This window comes from Vigna angularis, chromosome 3, assembly GCF_016808095.1.
Source record: "Vigna angularis cultivar LongXiaoDou No.4 chromosome 3, ASM1680809v1, whole genome shotgun sequence".
Taxonomy (NCBI): domain Eukaryota; kingdom Viridiplantae; phylum Streptophyta; class Magnoliopsida; order Fabales; family Fabaceae; genus Vigna; species Vigna angularis.
The window spans coordinates 4,399,098-4,418,207 of NC_068972.1; the positions used below are offsets into that span (position 1 = coordinate 4,399,098).

At 32.4% G+C, this 19,110-nt stretch overlaps 2 protein-coding genes and 1 pseudogene across 2 annotated transcripts; 1 reads left to right on the forward strand and 2 right to left on the reverse strand.

Annotated features, from left to right (window-relative positions):
• The first annotated feature begins 1,647 nt into the window (after nt 1-1,647).
• LOC108325194 (cysteine-rich receptor-like protein kinase 26) lies at nt 1,648-4,473 on the forward strand. The gene is given in 7 exon segments (XM_052874091.1): nt 1,648-2,453; nt 2,605-2,702; nt 2,998-3,128; nt 3,216-3,431; nt 3,434-3,741; nt 3,886-4,036; nt 4,150-4,473. Coding segments are annotated over 7 exon segments (2,019 nt in total). The 3' UTR covers nt 4,459-4,473.
• A 5,703-nt stretch (nt 4,474-10,176) lies between these two features.
• Nucleotides 10,177-13,202, reverse strand: LOC108324777 (cysteine-rich receptor-like protein kinase 8; annotated as a pseudogene).
• A 316-nt stretch (nt 13,203-13,518) lies between these two features.
• LOC108326570 (cysteine-rich receptor-like protein kinase 44) lies at nt 13,519-17,169 on the reverse strand. Its single transcript, XM_017560141.2, has 7 exons — nt 16,244-17,169; nt 15,402-15,539; nt 15,186-15,307; nt 14,899-15,109; nt 14,546-14,783; nt 14,295-14,445; nt 13,519-14,199 (listed from the first exon to the last, which is right to left on the reverse strand). The coding sequence occupies exons 1-7, from the start codon at nt 17,067-17,069 to the stop codon at nt 13,885-13,887; spliced, it is 2,001 nt and encodes a 666-aa protein (XP_017415630.1). The 5' UTR covers nt 17,070-17,169; the 3' UTR covers nt 13,519-13,884.
• Between the last annotated feature and the right edge of the window lie 1,941 nt (nt 17,170-19,110).

Consider the following 19,110-nt stretch of genomic DNA (forward strand, 5'->3'; position numbering starts at 1 on the left):
ATCATTTCGAACATCCCTATTTCTGTATTTCTGTAGGATCTGAAGTAGGTCTTTGTATTGTAAATGTTTTTGATTAGGTTCCTTGTGAAAAATTGAATCAATTTAGACCTTACCGTTAGTTTCATACTAACACCGTTAAAGGAGATGACATGTGTCAGTTCGTGGTTTTTTTGAATTTTTTAATTATATTTTTATTTTTATTATTTTTAATTTTTATTTTATTTTTATTTTTTTTAAAGTAAAATGTAAAAATGTCACATGTCAAACTGATAGTGTGCCACGTGGCAATGGTAGTGTGACATGGCACTGCATGACACTGACAGTGCCACATGTCATTGTCAGGCCACGTGTCATTGCATTAGTCTCAATTTGATCCCTGTATTTTTATTATGTTGCAATTTGATCCCTGTATTTTTATTTTGTCTCAATTTAGTCTTAATTTTAAAAATTAAACAATTTTTTTCCTCCTCAAATTCAAACAAAATTTAAATTGTATATAAATTTTAACAAATATTTTTATTAAAATTAATATTTTGAATAAATATTTTTAACAAGATTAAGTTTAATTATATTTATATTTACTTAATCATATAAATTTTAATTATGTTATTAAAATATATCTATAAAGGTTTTAAAAAAAGAGTGACATAACATGCTGGTGTGAATTTTTGTAGTGAAAGTTTCCATGAAAAATCATGAAAGAAGAAACTACCTTTAATTACCGTTGTCACGAAAACTTTCTCCAATTTTTTATTGAAAAAAAAAAGTGAAATTTCACATTAATAATTTGTTCAATAAGCTAACTCGTTTGAAAAATTCACACCACCATGTTATGTCACTGTTTTATTAAACTCTTATAGGTATATTTAAATAACATAATTAACATTTATATGATTAACTAAATATAAATATAATTAAACTTAATATTGTTAAAAATATTTATTAAAAATATCAATTTTAATAAAAATATTTGTTAAGATTTATATACAATTTAAACTTTGTTTGAATTTGAGGAGGGAAAAATTAAGACTAAATTGAGACAAAATAAAAATACATGGATCAAATTGAGACACAATAAAAATACAGGGACCAAATTGAGACTAATGCAATGACACTTGGCCTGACAATGACACGTGGCATTGTTAGTGCCATGTCACACTACCATTGTCACGTGGCACACTATCAGATTGACACGTGGCATTTTTAAATTTTACTTTAAAAAAAATAAGAAATAAAATAAAAAATAAAAATAAAAATAATAAAAATATTATTAAAAAATTCAAGAAAATCACGAACTGACACGTGTCACCCCTTTAACGGTGTTAGTATGGAACTATACGAGGACCTACTTGAAACGATCCTAACAATTAGGGATGTTTGAAATGATTAAAAATTTATTTTTATTTTAAAGTAAAAGTTTTATATATAAGTAATCGATGCATGTTTAATAGAAAATGGGGTCGCAGGTTACGATTGATCACCAAATTTAAAACAAAACAATATATCGAATTGGGTTAATTATCTACTTTTAAAAAGTAACCCAAATTTCACGTTTAGAAATTTCAAAGAAATTGATAAATTTGAAAAGAATAAAGGGGCATGATAGTGGAAATGATAGATTGAAATTTTGATTCTAAAGTCATACCTATGGCTGCCATTTTTTGCATGCTTGCTTTGCTTCTCTCTTGTCTAATATCTGGAACCAGCGCCGAGTATAACATCAAGTTCTGTGATAACAACGAAGGGAACTATACAATCAATAGCACCTATCAAAACAATCTCAACACCCTTCTATCCACGCTGTCTTCCCACACAGAAATTAACTATGGTTTCTACAACTTCTCATATGGTCAAAACAGTGACAAAGTAAACGCCATTGGGCTGTGCAGAGGAGATGTTAAGCCAGACGAGTGCCGCGGGTGCCTCAACGATTCTGCACTCACAATCACACAGCTTTGTCCAAACAAGAAAGAGGCCCTTCTGTGGTTGAACATTGGGAAATGCCTATTGCGTTATTCTAATCGCCCAATATTCGGTGTCATGGAATATTCTCCTGGCTCCTACTTGAAGAACAGAAACAAGGTAACGGAACCGGATTACTTTATCCAAGCAGTCTCCAACTTAATGAGGAATCTCACAGTTGTGGCTGCATCAGGTGACTCTCGTCGTAAGTATGCTACGGGTAGGGCTATTGCATCAAATTTTAAAACCGTTTACGTATATGGTCTTGTGCAGTGCACCCCTGATTTGTCTGAGCTAGACTGCAGTTCATGTTTGGAATGGGCTATCTCAAAAATCCCATCGTGTTGTGTGAACGCGATAGGAAGTATAATTGTTAGACCAAGTTGTAATATTAGATTCAGAAACGATATATTCTACGATCAAACGCCTAAATTAGACCCTGATGTAACAGCACCATCTCCATCACCTCCTTCCCCCCTGAGTTACACTTCCCCTCTGAGTTACACTTCCCCCCTGAGTTACACTTCCCCCGAAGGTACTTGTTTTTGATATTTTATCATCCTTAATGCTTGAAATGCCTCCCTCACCCAGCATAAAACTCTTGTTTTTTTTTGCAGGAAGCAACAACACGGTAATAATTGTCATTGCCGTTGTTGTTTCTACTGTTGTTGTTGCTGTCGTTTCCCTCCTTTGTCTCTGCAGTTATTTAAAGAGGAAGAAGGCAAGAAAAACTCTAGCAGGCAAGTTCCAAGTATCTAATGCATATATGATCTATCATAATTTAGAGTATTTTTTCCTATAAATGATAATTTCTATTTGACTACTTAAAATCTATCAAACAGACAAAATGATTTTTTTAATGATTGAAATCATGAGTAAAGTTGCCGCTGAGAATGTAAAAAGAGAGGCTTATGTATCCTCTGTGTTCTGTTTCAGAAATTGTACCACCCGATTTCAAATTCTGACTGCACTATTGTGCTTGTGTAATAACATATTTGAAAAGCTCACTGTTTTAAATTTGTTTCCCATGTGAAGTTAATCAAGACGATGATGACATCGAAATTACTCAGTCATTGCAATTTGACTTCGAGACAATACGAGTTGCTACAGAAGACTTCTCTGATTCTAATAAACTTGGAGAAGGTGGATTTGGAGCTGTTTACAAGGTAAATGACTCTGTCGAGTTCAGACACACATCGTGTTTTAATCAAAACATACTAAAACATTAACCGGACAGAGATTTGTAATTTCAGGGTAGGCTCCCCAATGAACAGATGATTGCGGTCAAAAGGTTGTCAAGTGGATCCAGCCAAGGAGACACAGAGTTTAAGAATGAAGTGCTTTTAGTGGCCAAGCTTCAGCACAGAAATTTAGTCAGACTACTTGGTTTCTGCTTGGAAGGAAGAGAAAGGCTACTCGTCTATGAGTTTGTTCCTAACAAAAGCCTTGATTATTTCATATTTGGTAGGTCTTAATGATACCCACACACACATATAAACACACACATGTATATGTACCACTAAAACTCAGGTTGTATGCAGATCCAGCCAAGAAAGCACTGTTGGATTGGGCAATGCGATACAGAATCATAAAAGGTATTAGCCGAGGGCTTCTCTACCTTCACGAAGATTCTCTTCTGCGTATTATACATCGTGATCTCAAAGCAAGCAATATTCTCTTAGACGAAGAGATGAATCCTAAGATAGCAGATTTTGGCATGGCAAGACTGGTTTTACTGGATCAAACTCACGCAAATACAGATAGAGTTGTGGGAACCTAGTAAGTACTGTCACCTAATCATAATCATGTACTGTTACTAAATTCTTAAGATTATAACTTTGTTATGAATATCATTAGAAGCTGAATGAAAAATTGTGATGGTGGAGAGATTGACTAATTCAACCTATCTACGTTGGCTTGCAGTGGATACATGGCACCGGAGTACATAACGCAAGGACAATTTTCGGTGAAGTCAGATATCTTTAGTTTTGGTGTACTGCTTCTTGAGATCGTAAGTGGGCAGAAAAACAGTAGCTTTCGTCATGGGGAGAATGTTGAAGATCTACTGAGCTTCGTAAGTGCTATTTTCTCCTTATTATTTATTTTTCATTAAAAAATATGTATTAGAAAATTACATAGCCAACACATTGGTGGAACCAGTGAGACTGAAATAACAAATATTTGCAGACATGGAGAAACTGGAGGGAGGGAACAGCTGTAAACATTGTAGATCCATCATTGAACAACAATTCACTAAATGAAGTGATGAGATGCATTCATATTGGTTTGCTCTGTGTTCAAGAAAACATAACTAATAGACCAACCATGGCGACCGTTATGCTCATGCTCGGTAACGATTCTCTCAGTCTTCCCATCCCTTCTGAACCTGCATTTTATGCCCACAGTACAACTAGAAGCCTTCCAGCCACGATGTCATGGGGGAATAGTTCAAGGCCAACAACAAACGAATCAACAAACAAATCTGGTCTAGATTGAGAAAACGAGAATTCAATTACCAAGGAGTACCCTCGCTAGATTTTGGTCACGGGATTGATATTCATTCACCATCAATGCTTAGACTACGTAAATACTCTTGAAGCTCACGTAAATTTTCATGAATTTCTTGTTATGAATGTCTTGTTTGAAGAAACTGTTAGATAATCTTCCCAGAGCAGAACAATCAATAAAAGCATTTGTTAGGGGATGATTTGGTCAAGTTTACTGACCGAAACTTGTATAAAAAATATTAATAAATTTTATATTTATAATAAAAATTTTAAACATAAATATTTAAACCAAAAGTATATTTATAATATACTTCTACATAATTTTTCTTATAGTTTAGTAAAAAAAATCATTAACTATGTAGGAATATGTTTTACAAAACTAGCCAGAAAATTAAAACCAACATGAATTGAAAGTTGATAAGCAGTAAATTACAAATATATAGTAAAATTATGCTACAACAACGAATAAGAAATAGACATTTAACATGATCTTTTATATAAATTTTAATTGTATTTTACTGGAAAAATATATGCACATTATGTTTCCTCCTAGCGTTTAATTTCTCGTTGAATTTGTCATTGCATCTCAATGCAATGAAATTTCATTTTCAGTACGAATATGCCTGTTTCTTTTCCACTCTAGGAGACTTCTGACATCGTATTAAATTATTTAAAATATTAATAAATTGTATATTTATAATAAAATAAGTTGAGCTTTATTTCTTACATAAATTTTATTTTTTTATTTTTATTTAAAGTAAAATTTAGACTAGTATTTAGATTTTGTTTAATCATTCTTGAGGGAGTAGTTATCTCGGCATCTCACCTCCTTCTCCCTACACCTCACCTTCTTCTCCCTACACTTTCCATTTTACATTTTTGTCCTATTTACTTAATGATTTATCAACCATCACCAATCTTCCTAATCTTCAACAACCCTAAATGGTATAAATCCTAAATATCATTATTATTATACATGCACCCCCTTCATTGTTATTTTTCTAACTTTCATTTTTCACTCCTTCAGTTCTTCAATGCACCGTTATGTTGTTTTCTTCAGTTCTAAAATAACACAGTCCAGGATCCCGTAGAGACCCTAAATCGAAAAATATAGCCGCAAATTGAACTATGGTTGGCCTTAGCCGCAGTTCGAACTACGGAAAACCCAGATCCGCACTTCCAAGTGCACCGACGGCCATGCACCTCCAAAAACTAACCGCAAATCCACCTGCGGTTACTGTCTCACGCAGATCCAACTGCGGCGCAACCATATCCCCACTTCTAAGTGCGGCGGCCATTAACCGCAGTTTCATTGCGGTTTGGCCTGCAAACTAACCTGGACGTTGATGTACGAGAAGAAGACACCCTGCAACTACAACACCAACGATTGAAGAAACGAGGGAAGAGAGCTAAGGCACCAACACGAAAAAAGTGAGCAAAAAACTGAACAGAGGGGAAGGAAGAGCACTCACGTTCAAAAAATTGTGAAAAAGGAGGGAGGAGGACGTAGAGAGGAGAAAGAAGAAAGACTCAAGGGTAGGGTTTCACATGAGATGCGGCAGAGAGGAGAAAGAAGGAGGGGGTGTAGGGTTTAAAGTGAGATGCAGCTAAGGAAAAGTTTCAATTTTATGAGTGGATGAGTTAACATTTTTAGAAAATCAATGCTCACTCACACAACAAAGTCAGGGATAGGGGTACAATTGAAATTAAAACAAAATTAAGAGGTGTAGGATGAACTTGGTGAGGAGTAGAGAGAATCACTCTTTTTGAGGTCTCTATCTCCATTGAGAATCTCAAATAAGCTATTTAGAATCTTTTTGCTTCATTTGAATCTTTAATTTCTGTAAATGAACCTTTCTTTCTCCACCACCACGACAAACTCTTTGCACCTCCTCAAACTTCTTCTACCTAGTTGTACCTAATTTGATAAATATGTTAGTTATCATGTTATTATTTAAAAAAATATTATAGTATATTTTTCTATATCACTATATATCCACATATATAATTTACATTTTTTAATTTTAGAAAAATAAAATATAAACTTAAATTAGATTTAAAAAACTTAATTACAATTCAAATTAAATTATATGAAATATTAGTATAAATAAATTTAACTTTTTTAGAAATTAAATTTAAATGAATTACAATAAAATATAAATTCTAAAAATTTAATCTCTTACAAAATAAATTCAATTTTATAAGTCTAAATAAATAAATAAAAATATGTGAACCCTAATCGTGACCAACGCTCCTCACCATCTACAAATCTATATTTCTTTCACAATAATCGAGAAAATGAAAACAGAATAAAATTAAAAAAAACATATTTTAGGATTTTGCACACAAAATTGAGATTTTCCTAAACCATCAAATTTTGCACTCATCGGCCATGACCAAACACCACAATCCAGTTAATCACATTTTCCAAATTTTATCATTTTCATCACGATTTTCACATCTCCAACCTAATCAAGTATCAATTTACGATGACCGTGGAGGTGATTGGTGTCATCAATGGTGACTCTGGCGGAGAAGACTCATCGGTGTCAGATATCTAAAACTAGAGAAGGTATTCCCTCATGCAAGCTTAACGAAGAAGAATGATGAGGGGAAACACCAATGGTGGCGCTAGCGACATCGCCAGAAACGCTGTGCGGCGCGAGAACGAAGGTGGTGCCGCTGCAGAAGGGATAGTGGTCTTACGAGTCTCGATGCAAGAACGAATCAAATCCCTAATTCTCATAAACAACTCTCTTTAATTAATTTTCTCTATTTCTTTAATTTCAAAAAAACAAAAATCCACGTCAAAAAAAACTCTCTATATGTATTTAACAACTTGCCATGTCAATTAAAATAATAATATCAGCATAGATCAAAGTCTTTTTAATGCCGTTGACCAATTTAAAGACAGGATCTAATTAAATTAATTTTTCAAAACTAAAGATTCAATTAAGAAAAAAAAATTAAAGACCTATCTAATATTTTCTGTCAATGAAAAATATTAAGCCTTTAGATTTTTAACTATAAAGAAGTAAATAGAATAGATTAACACATAGGTGTTTTTTATTTCTTAATTGAAAATGTGCTTTAAAATATAACTTACCTATTTATATAATTATTTAAATTTTTTATTTTTCAATGATTTTGAAAAATACCCCTCAAATATAAAAATGATATTGATTCATAGAGTTGAGTTGGCTCTAGAGATAGACACCATGCGCTAAACGTAAAATACATATATTTAATACAGCGCGTGACCTGTTCTTTTGTTTGGTTGGTTGATTACGACTATAAATTTTCACCGACTTATTCTAATTAACTTCCCTACAAGCACGAGATGAAACAATGGAATCTTTTGCATGTTACATTCTTGAAAATGTAGCCTGGTTTTTAAACACTCTTGAAAAGTTTTCAAAGGAAATTAATAAATTACTTTTTAAATTCTTTGAGGTGGACAATCATCTATTCTTAAACATACAATTATAGTAACTCTTATCATTATAAAAGTAGGGACGATAAATTATACTTAAATCTTATGATATTAAAACTATTTAAAGATAAAATTGTATATTCATAATCAGATTTTGACTCAAAAAATATGTAAATAAAATAATTAATCTCATTTATTAAAAATAAAATTAGTTATTCAAGCGTATACATAATTTATTATCCATGCACCCTTAGATCATTACTTTTTATATTAATATTAGAGATGATTTATTTTATCTTTTAAAATTAAATTATTCACTTCATATTAATCAACTTATTATGTATCATCACTTCCCTTCATGGTTTTGTGGTTTGCATATATCTTGTCATACTAAACAATGGTTCGCAGATATCATATGAAACTAAAAGAAGACAATTTTGAATGTGTACTCAAATAAATAAAACTCCTTATGTATCTAAATTACTTACTTTAAGATTATGGATATGTAAATTACTACAACCTTTGACTAAGGAAACGTTTAGCAGCACTTCCTCAAATCAAATGTATCAAAACATTCATAATTTCCTTTCCCACTATTTTTAGAGAAAATAATGCTTTATATATATATATATATATATATATATATATATATATATATATATATATATATATATATATATATATATATATATATATATATATCCTTTTCTTTAGTAAAATTTTGTGTTAGTTTGTATTTAGGTCTTTAGATTTTACGTTTTCTATTTTTGAAATGAACAAAAATATTTTAAAATTAGGAAAAATAAGATAGAAAGAGAAAGAAGAAGAATACATGATCGAAGTTAGTTAATTGGAGATTAGATTAAAAATGATTGAATTTTACTTTTCGCTTGATTTAAGTAAGTATTCAAGTCAATTTCAACCTTTTACATTAAGAACCATTTGAGCTTATGTAATTGATATATACAAATATATTAAAAGGATTTCGCCAGCCAGGTAAATATAAAAATAAATCTTTAGGATATAGTTGCATCTTTTTGGACCATTTTAAGATTTTAATAGAAAAGGTGAATAGATAGTATATCAAAAACATTAATCTCAATCAACATCATGTTAAATGAAAGTCTATTAATATTTATAAAGATAAATTGATAGTTTTCTCCATAGAAAACATACAAATAAATAATGCTCTCAATTAATAAATTAATGAATTATCTTGGATACAAATTACTTATAGACACTTCATTAATAGAGAACTGGTTATAACTATTGTTATTTTGACTAGAACTTGATCCTTGTTGAGGAATTATCGGATGATCTGTGTTTCGCATGAAAAGTGTTGGATCTTGTGGAGATGACAATTCAGGTAATTGACCATTAAGGTATGCAACGATAGTTGCCATTGTGAGTCTAATATTTGGATTTTCTTGAATACATAATAAACCAATATGAATACATTTAAGAACTTCTTCTTGTGAAAAGTTTTCCTTTATGTTTGAATCCAAGATACTTAATAATCTTTCGTCCTTCCATTGTCTCCAAACTTAATTAAAATGGATATTTGTGAGTGAGTACATAGATATATATACATTTGAGTAATTGCTATTGAAAAAGTTTTGGATCATACTTACATAACCCATGAGGCCTTCCACAATAGTACCTGATTCATGTTGTGATTCATAAGCAGTCACATTCCTTTTTCCGATAATAATCTCAAGAACCATGACACCGAAACTAAAAACATCTGACCTTTCAGAAAATTGTCCAAGCATAGCATATTCTGGTGACATGTAACCACTATAGAAAAATTATAAATTAGCTCGTAAAAATAAGATAAACAAGAAAGTAAAAAAGTATATAAGAGAAAAAAACTTACTATGTTCCAACAATTCTATTAGTATTTTCCGATCTTGATCTAAATCGACAATTTTAGCCATGGCAAAGTATGATATTTTGGGATTCATATTCTCATCTAATAGAACATTACTAGGCTTAAGATCCCGATGTATGATTTTAAGTCGTGAATAATCATGTAAGTATAAGATTCCTAAAAAAATTCTTTTTATGATTTTGTAACGTTCATAACCAACTTAACTTTTGTGATTGAGTATTATCTGCAAAAAAGAAAACATTTTGAATGAAGAAGAAAAAATAATTATAGCTATTTAGAAAAACACATAATATTTAAATAACTTTGACTAATTAAAAAGTTTAAGGTAAAAGATATCTAACCAAATAAAAGATAATCAAGACTTCCTTTCGACATATATTCATAAATCAAAATCTTTTCCTGCTCTTCTAAGCAAAATCCAATAACTTGGCTATTAATAAAACTTCATTTTTGAACTCTATTGAACCTTGCTTGGAACATCTTGAAAGCCTTTTGATAGCTACTTGTCGTCCATAAGACAGAATACCCTTAAAAATTGTATAAACCATAATTTTATTTGTATGAAAACAGGATACAGGAATAAATTAAAAAAAAATTATCACATTTGCTTACCTTGTAAACTTCTCCAAATCCACCTTTGCCAATCTTATTTTCATGGGAAAAATTATTCGTTGCTGCTTTGACTATATTCAAATCAAATTGCAAGCCCTTTAAAGTGACACTTTCATGACCAACTATATATATACCAAAATATTGTTAAATTAGTTCTTCAGAACTCACATGTAAATAGTTACAGATGGAATTTTTGTTACAATCATATTCACAATACTTACAAATTTTTCTGAGAAGAGTGTTATAGGTACTTTTTCTTGCCTTTCTCCGTCTTAAATAGCAGCAAAGCGAAAGGAGTACCACCGAGAGAGCCACAAAGACAAGAATTAAGATAATTGTTCTTGACCTACCTTTATTATTTCCAACGAATTAACACGCCTCATTAATTCAGGCATCTAGTTAACGATTCATAATAAATAATAGCGGCATCAATAATATTGTTTTCTGTTGCGGTGTTTTTAATAGAATCAAATGTCCACATATCAAATAATTAAAACAGTTAATGTATTCAAAATCAAACCATAGTTAATGACTAATTATATTAAAAAGAAAATAATCGTGATTATTCTGTTGGAAAGAATAAGAATTATATATTGTTCATTTTCATTTTGTTAATGATTTATTGTTAATCAATTTATACTGCTGAGAGTTGAATTGTTTTTAGAATAGTTAAAATGACATTTTGAAAAAAGAAAATATCTTAGAGTAGACTTGATATTATTTCTGGTAGCAGGGGAGTATACGAATTAAGTGATTACTTATGCAAATATTGATTGAATCATAAGATTACCTGTAGCAGGAGCTTTGGCTTGAATTTCGTGATCAGTGGTGTTAGCAGGGGACAATCCAAACATCATATAGCAGCTAGGATAAAATACTTTCCCCACTGGACTCGCCAAACAACACCATGGAATTTCGTTCTTGAAAATTCTGTCTAGACAGACTTGGCATGAGAAACCATCTATATTTGGCGTGCACCGAGCAAGAGTATATAGGCTTTGGTGATCATTAAGTTTTGCTTCCTTTGTTCCATAATTCTTAAAAGGTCCCCCAGTATCGATCTGTGCTTCATATAAAGCCTTGGCCAAAGTCCAAATGAAGAATCTTTGGTGCAGATTGGGGGCGGAAGTATTTTCTACATTGAAGCGGTGATAGGTAGGACTCGTTTCCAGTGTGGAGGGAATAGCGAAGAAAGCAGTTATTGTACCATATAACGGCCTCTTTGGAAGAGCGGCACTGGGAGGCTATTAGTTTGGTTGCATCTAAGACACACAGTCGACATAGATCAGGAGAAAGGTCCCCCGACACATGAAGAGGCCACTCACCGTGTCGACGGTGGTGTTGTAGAAACGGGTTTTGGTGGTGGAGTTGGAACAGAAAAGCGCTGTCGGCGGTGATCATGGCTTTGTTGCTGGAACTGGAACAGTTGTGGGAAAGATAAAGAGGATTCTGGGAATCTGTGTTGGAAGAATCAGGAACCAGGACAGGTTCAGGAGGTGCGGGAGCAGTACTTGGGCGATAGAAAGGGTAGACTTCGCACCTCAAGCTACAGCTTGACAAACGAAACCTAGGTAGACAGCTGTTGTCTTGAGCAGCCGGCATAAGATAATTTAAACATTTTCTGCAGTCATGGGTGAAAGATCAGGTGTGCATTCAGCTTGACAGTAAAGGGTCTGAAACCCTGACATCCTTGCTTCCCTTGTGGCATACTTCTTCAGACCAATAGGAGATTCGGCTGCCTCATCTACCGCTTCCTTACATGTTTTGAATAAAAAACTGTTCAAGTCTTTCTGCGTGGGCTCACTTTTAGGGTCGCAAATGTTGCCAGAGCCAAAGTATGTGGGTTCCAGTGGAGATGGCAATTCAAGTGAGTGATTGTTAAGATATGAAATAATTGTTGGCATTGTAGGTCTCTCGTTTGGATTTTCTTGAACTAATGTGAATGCATTTAAGAACTTCCATTGCTGAATAACTTTCTTTAATGTATGAGTCCAAGATGCTTAATGGTTCATGATCATTCCAATGTTTCCAAACCTGCAATAGTTTATCAAGAGTAATATTAATACTAAAACATCTCATTATACAAAATTAAATTTGTTATATATATATATATATAAAAGTGTAGATTATGGCACTCACATAACCAATTATGCCTTCTCCATCATCGAATGATTCATAAAACTTTATATTCTTTTTTCCTGTAATAATCTCAAGAATCACAAAGAAATTTAGTATTTATTCGTTTTTAAAATTTGAAAATCAAATTCTATCAAAGTTTGAAAAAAAAACGAATTTTAATTTTGTATCAAAATTTAATGGTTAAAAACAAATTTAATCTAAAAATAAATAATTCGTTTTTACCTTATAAACTTCTCCAAATCCACCTTTGCCAATCTTCTGCGCGAGCGAAAAATTATTTGTTGCTGCTTTAATTGTAGTTAAATCGAATTGCAATCCCTCTAAAGTGATACTTTCCTGACCAACTAATAAAAAATGCGTTTAATTTGCTGAGCTAAAATTGAAATCTCCTAAAATCTTGCCAACGAAGAATGATGGACTGAAACTTCATTTAACTATATATGATCAGAATACTTACAACTTTGAAAAATTGTTCTGGCGTAACTTTAGGTTTATAAAAATTATAACAGCTCCATATTTATGTTATAACAGCGCCATCCCAATTAAATTTAGAAGCCTTACAACCCGACATTTTCTATTATTCTTGTGGAGACGGCTATTGTAGTGAATCTGTTAAGATGTGAAATAATTGTTTTAACATTTGGATTTTTTTAACACACTAAATCAATATGAATGAATTTATGAACTCCCAACTTTTACATGAGTCTACCATGTTTAATGATTTTATATGCTTCCACTGACTCCCAACTTATAATAGTTTGTCAAAATAAAATGTCAATTTATATCTATCTATATAAAATAATTCCAGTTCACGTTATAATAAAATATCTATCTATATAAAATAATTCCAGTTTGTCAAAATAAAATGTCAATTTTTGAGTTAGAATCCTACATTTGATAAAAATGAACAATACATAAAAGAGGAAAAAAAAATCCACAAAACTATATTATTTCCTCTCAAATTGGCCGCAACATGATTTCAATAAAGGGAATAACATAAATTAATGCATAAAGAGTTACAGCAGGGTCAAATGGACCATTTTATACTACCTATTTACAAAATTCTGAATTTTATTATTATGAAAACTCAAGACTAATGTTCGAATTCTAATTATGATGAATTTTTGAAGAACTCAGTGATGCCCAAATTCAAATTTTGAGATTTATGATGAATATCTGAAGAAGTCAGTACCAAAATTGAAGTTTTACTGTAGCAATTTTCTAAACTTGTCTATTAGAAAATGTAAATGTTTTGATGGATTTGTTACAACTTAATGCCTATGGTTGAATTCTGTTTAGCACAAGCAACAAATAAGACAGCAAAGACTCTTAGCATTGTGTTATCGAGGAAAGAATTTAGTTAGAGAAATTTCGTTGACGGAATCACTGACATTATCGAATTCTTTATCGGTGGTGATGTTGACTTGTTGCCTGTTATGCTTAAAATATCCTGGTTCATGAGGGGAAGGCAAGTCAATTGAAGGGTTATTGAGATAAAGCACAACTCTTGCCATTGTAGGCCTATCGTTTGGATCTTCTTGAACACACAGCAAACCGATGTGGATACATTTCATCACTTCTTCACCACAATAAGCTCCTTCTATCTCAGGATCCAACACTTCTAGTGCTGTTTCCTTTCTCCATTTTGTCCAAGCCTACAATTCCCATATCTCAATCAATCAAATCAAACTCTCAATCCCATATTTTTTTTCTATTCACTAAATATAAATAGAATAAATTTCCTACTTACATGTCTGCGGATGTCATCAATAACCTCTGGTTCAGACGAGCAACCTTTCCTCTTTCCATTAATAATTTCCAGAACCATAACACCAAAACTAAATACATCAGATTTCACCGAAAATTGTCCATGCATAGCGTATTCTGGAGACATGTAACCACTGTATATAAAACATGACAAAATGTGTTACTCAATAACAATGATAATGTTTGTCAGCTAAATCATAACATATTAAGTGAATGAAATAGAATCCATCTTACTATGTTCCTACAATTCTGCCCGTACTTGCTTCGATCTCATCTCCGGCAACAATTCTAGCCATTCCAAAGTCAGAAATTTTTGGATTCATATTACTATCTAATAAAACATTACTGGGTTTTAGATCACGGTGTATTATTTTTAAACAAGAATCTTCATGCAGATATAAAATTCCTCGTGCTATTCCTTTTATAATATTCAGTCGTTCAGCCCACGATAGCAATCTTCGCTTCTTGATATCTAGAAATAAAGTCAAATTTTATAGAATGATCAGTGTTGATTTCAGATTAGAATTAACTATAAAAGTCATTATCATCCAAATATCTTTAGTTTATAATAGTTTAGAGTATCATACCTAATAAAAAATAATCAAGACTCTTGTTTGGTACATACTCATAAATGAGTATCTTTTCATCGTCTTCCAAGCAAAATCCGAGTAATCTTACTAAATTTCTATGTTGAAGCTTAGCTATAACTTGAACTTCATTTTTAAACTCTACTGCACCCTGCCGAGAGCTTCCAGTAAGCCTCTTCACAGCTATTTCTTTTCCATCTGAAAAAATACCCTGAAAAATATACCGTTAGTTTGGAAAATAAGTATACAACTATTATCTTTTAACTTGGAACTCGGTAAATATTTACCCTGTAAACCTCTCCAAATCCGCCTTTGCCTATCATGTTTTCTTTAGCGAATCTATTTGTTGCAGCTTCAATTTTGACTAATTCAAATCGCAAGGACTCCAAAGAGGTACTGTCATTTCCAACTACGGCAAAGAAACTTCAATTCAGTTATTTAGCTAAAGAAAGTGCTTCTTGAGGTTATGAAAAAAAAAAACAAGTGTATTTTTTCTACATTACAGCTTTCTTTGAGAATATCGTGTTGATTCTTTGATTCTTTCCTTCGTAGAACACAGCCGCAACCCAAGGATAAAAGCACCAGTGAAACAACAATTGGAACCGTCACAATTATTGTTAGTGTCCTCTGTTTTCTTTTCCCTGCAAGAATATTAATACCTTAAATGATTTCTTGCAGCAAGAAGTACTGTTTATCACGCAACTAAAACAATATATTTCTCATGACTGATATTGCTCTGGAGTGATGAAATGGAAGAAAAGAGCCTGGCTGACAATAAAAGGCACAATGAATATATATTTCCAAGTCCCTGGTTATCATACAACCGATGGTTTCTCAAGGTGTTGTAGATATATCCTTGTCACGTGACAGTCATTGGTTGATAGTAACGTATCGTTGGAATCTAAGTGTGAGTATAAGTACCATCTTATATAGAAATGAGAAAGTAAAGTATAAGGCTCATATTAATCCATTAATTTAAGGTTTTGGGTAAAGAGTACTCATTAATCTATTAACTTAAGATTTTGAGTAAAGAGTGGTATCAATCTCTTACATGATTGGGTTCATATCTCATTATGATTGGGTGTATGATTGGGTTCATATCTCATCTGTGTGTTTCTCCAATAAACCCCTTTGTTTTGTCAGATTCCCTAACTTATCTCATGTCTAGTGTATGAAACAGTCACAAAATTGTGATAATGGTAATGATCTAAGACACCCTACGTTCTAAACAACTCAATATAGCTGTTACATCATATAATTAACACTTCCAGAATTTTCTCTATTTTTCTGTTAATAGATGAGGAAACGGATTTCCAGAGAAAATCATAGCTATTAGCTACCTAACCTGGTGAAGCAAAAGGAGGAGGACTGTTGAGAAGTGGTGGAGGAGACACCCAACTATTATGTACCAAAAGGAATGGATATAATTCGTATCTAATACCACAACTGGGAAATATTACTGTTGCACCAGATTTTCCTGTGCAGCAACCGTTTGGATTGTTTGCTATGGCTTCGCTAAGACACCATCTGCACTTGTCTTTGGACAGGTATGGTAGGCACCAAACATAGCCATAAGACTTTTGGTTATCTGAGATATTCACAGACTTAACAGCGCATTTATCAGAAGCACTTGCTGCCTCATTTCTCAAATCGCTCAGCATATCCCACACAATAACGTTGAAGCGCTCAACCGGACCCTTATAGTCCTGATCATTCGTAAAGGAGAGTTTAGGACTTTCCTCCACAGCGGAGAAGAAAGAACTATCAGAGTAGCGCACATAGCACGCTTCGTACCATATAATAGCCTCTTTTGCAATGGTGCAAAGTGATGATAGAAGTTTGGCAGCTTCTGTCACGCATTGTTGGCAGAGTTTAGGGAAGCCTCTGGTACAAAGGAAGCTACCATAGGCAGTGTTTGCTGTGTGTCCACTGGCAACTGTGGTGCTGTAGAATCTGTCATGGTTAGTGGCATTGGAGGAGAGCCAATCTAGGAGTGTTTTGACGTTAGAACGGTAAGCCACGCTGTAGGAAGCAGAAGTGGTGTTCCTTGTGCAGTTATAAAAAGCTTTGGGATTTTCATGGGTAGCACCTTGGATGATATTATAAGGAGAGCAATGAAGAAAGAGGGAAAAGAAAGATAGGTGCAAAATGAAGAAGTAAAATGAAGCCATGTCTTTTCGCAAGGGAAACAAAGAGAGACAATATGGGGTGGCAGATGCATCTGCTTTCTTTATAACCTTTCAAGTTAGCAAGTCAGAAGGGTATAATTATATATCATAATGTATATACTACTTTTATTTATAGATATAGTGAGTATGATTGCAGCAAGCGCACTTGTACTTTTATATTTCCTTGCAAGTTAGAAACTCAACTTTTTTTTCTTTTCTTTTAACTCATGTTCTCCCCAATCTTTTCATATTGAACTCCACCTTCAAAGACCCTCGTGACAAATATTACAGCAATTATGAAAAATGTATCACCGGCCCACTTAGTTCGTGCAAAGCAATCATGGAGACACAACCTTGGATGAATTTCTTTAAAATCTCCGCATAATTCAAAACTTCTGATCATTTTTTACTTAGAATCATGGGATACACCTTGAAAATGAATATCTCTTTACCTAATTAACTACACTCCACTTTAGTTAAGTTAAACAAAAATGAAATTGCTTAGTTTGAACCTTTTATACATTAAAAAGACATTTTATGAAAAAAGACTGATTTTGAAGATTATTCCGATTGATCAAAATATTAATAGAATAAATTTATATAAGCATAAAAATAACATATGTTTCAGAAGACGTAATGAGTCATTTCTAGATAACGTTACTTTGATATATATGCGTGCATTTGGTTCGTCATTCTCCAAAAACATTGTATCTATACTTTGTTCAGTTCCACTTCAACAAGCAAATATATTCAGTTAATTTCCCACCGCTGTTGTGACATCAAGTTGGGTTTTAGGTTTGTTGTGACATTAAGGTTCGTGTTGCATCTTCTTTATTGTGGACCCAACACATTTCATTCATGGTCCTCCCTTTTTCTCATAAATGTGTTCATTTTGCGATCATGCTTTTCTGACCCTACCAATATTCTTTCACAAATCTGAAAATATGCACAACCAATCAGATGCGTTTTTAATGAAAGATTTGTTGTGTCAGTGCATGTTCATTCCTATCCCAATCGAATTGAATGTTCTGTCATGCCATCATCACTCGTCTTGTCCCAATCCTACTTAGATATAATCATGGTGTCCACTACACAGACAATATACTCATATATTACCAACGTGCCTCCATTCGATGAAAATCAGCATTAGCTCATTGAACCTAATGCAGGCCATAAAACCCTAGAAATTACGTGGTTCACAATGTCAATGTCAATGTCCATTTCTCTATTTTGTTATTGTGGTCTTCATCTACACACAACTAATATGAATGCATCTAATGGTTTTGTTTTGAGAATATAGGGTTCTTCCAATTCAAAATCCAATAATGGCATTCTCTCTCAACATTTTGTCAAAGTCTGTAATTAACAATTGTCCACTAATCAAATCAATGTCGTTATCATCTCGACATAAATCAATCATCTTTGCATACGATTTCCATAATAAATTAGAAGATTCACGTAATTTCTCCTTATATGATACAGAAGGAGAAATTTTTCTCCGTCCACTGATTCTTTCTTGACCATGATTCCAACACATAACATTGTACAGAAAATAGGCCATGCATTGCATATTCTTGAGGCATGTATCCACTGTTTTTGGGACTTTATCTTCTTCTCGCTGTTTGACATCATGTAGACTAATGAAATCTCAGTATGTATATTTCTTTCGGTAAAAGTGATTATAAATAATATATCTATAAGTATACCTCAAAAATTAATTTATTTGACTATTTAACATTACTGTTCCTCGTTAGATATAGAATCCATATATGTCATTTCAATCATCACGTAAAATTGTTGAAGCAATTAAAAGATACTTTGTGCTTTAATATCTAGAAGTGTTATTTGAACCTCTAGTTTATAAGTTGATTTTGATTTTCTCTAAAATTAAATCTTATTTTTTTACTCATTTTTGTCTAATAATTTTTAAGTTTTATATGATATTTTACTAATATATTTTTTCTTTAAATATAAATATATAAATATTGATTTCATAGATAATTATTTAAAATAATTTTTTAATTGTAATTATATTTTAGATATA

Excerpts from the sequence above, each read along its gene's own strand:
- LOC108326570 (XM_017560141.2), bottom strand. The coding sequence starts at position 17,069 with ATGGCTTCATTTTACTTCTTCATTTTGCACCTATCTTTCTTTTCCCTC. Across the intron at positions 15,110-15,185 it reads GATTTGGAGAGGTTTACAGG|GGTATTTTTTCAGATGGAAA; the intron begins GTAAATATTTAC and ends TATATTTTTCAG. Across the intron at positions 14,784-14,898 it reads TCTTGATTATTTTTTATTAG|ATATCAAGAAGCGAAGATTG; the intron begins GTATGATACTCT and ends CTTTATTTCTAG.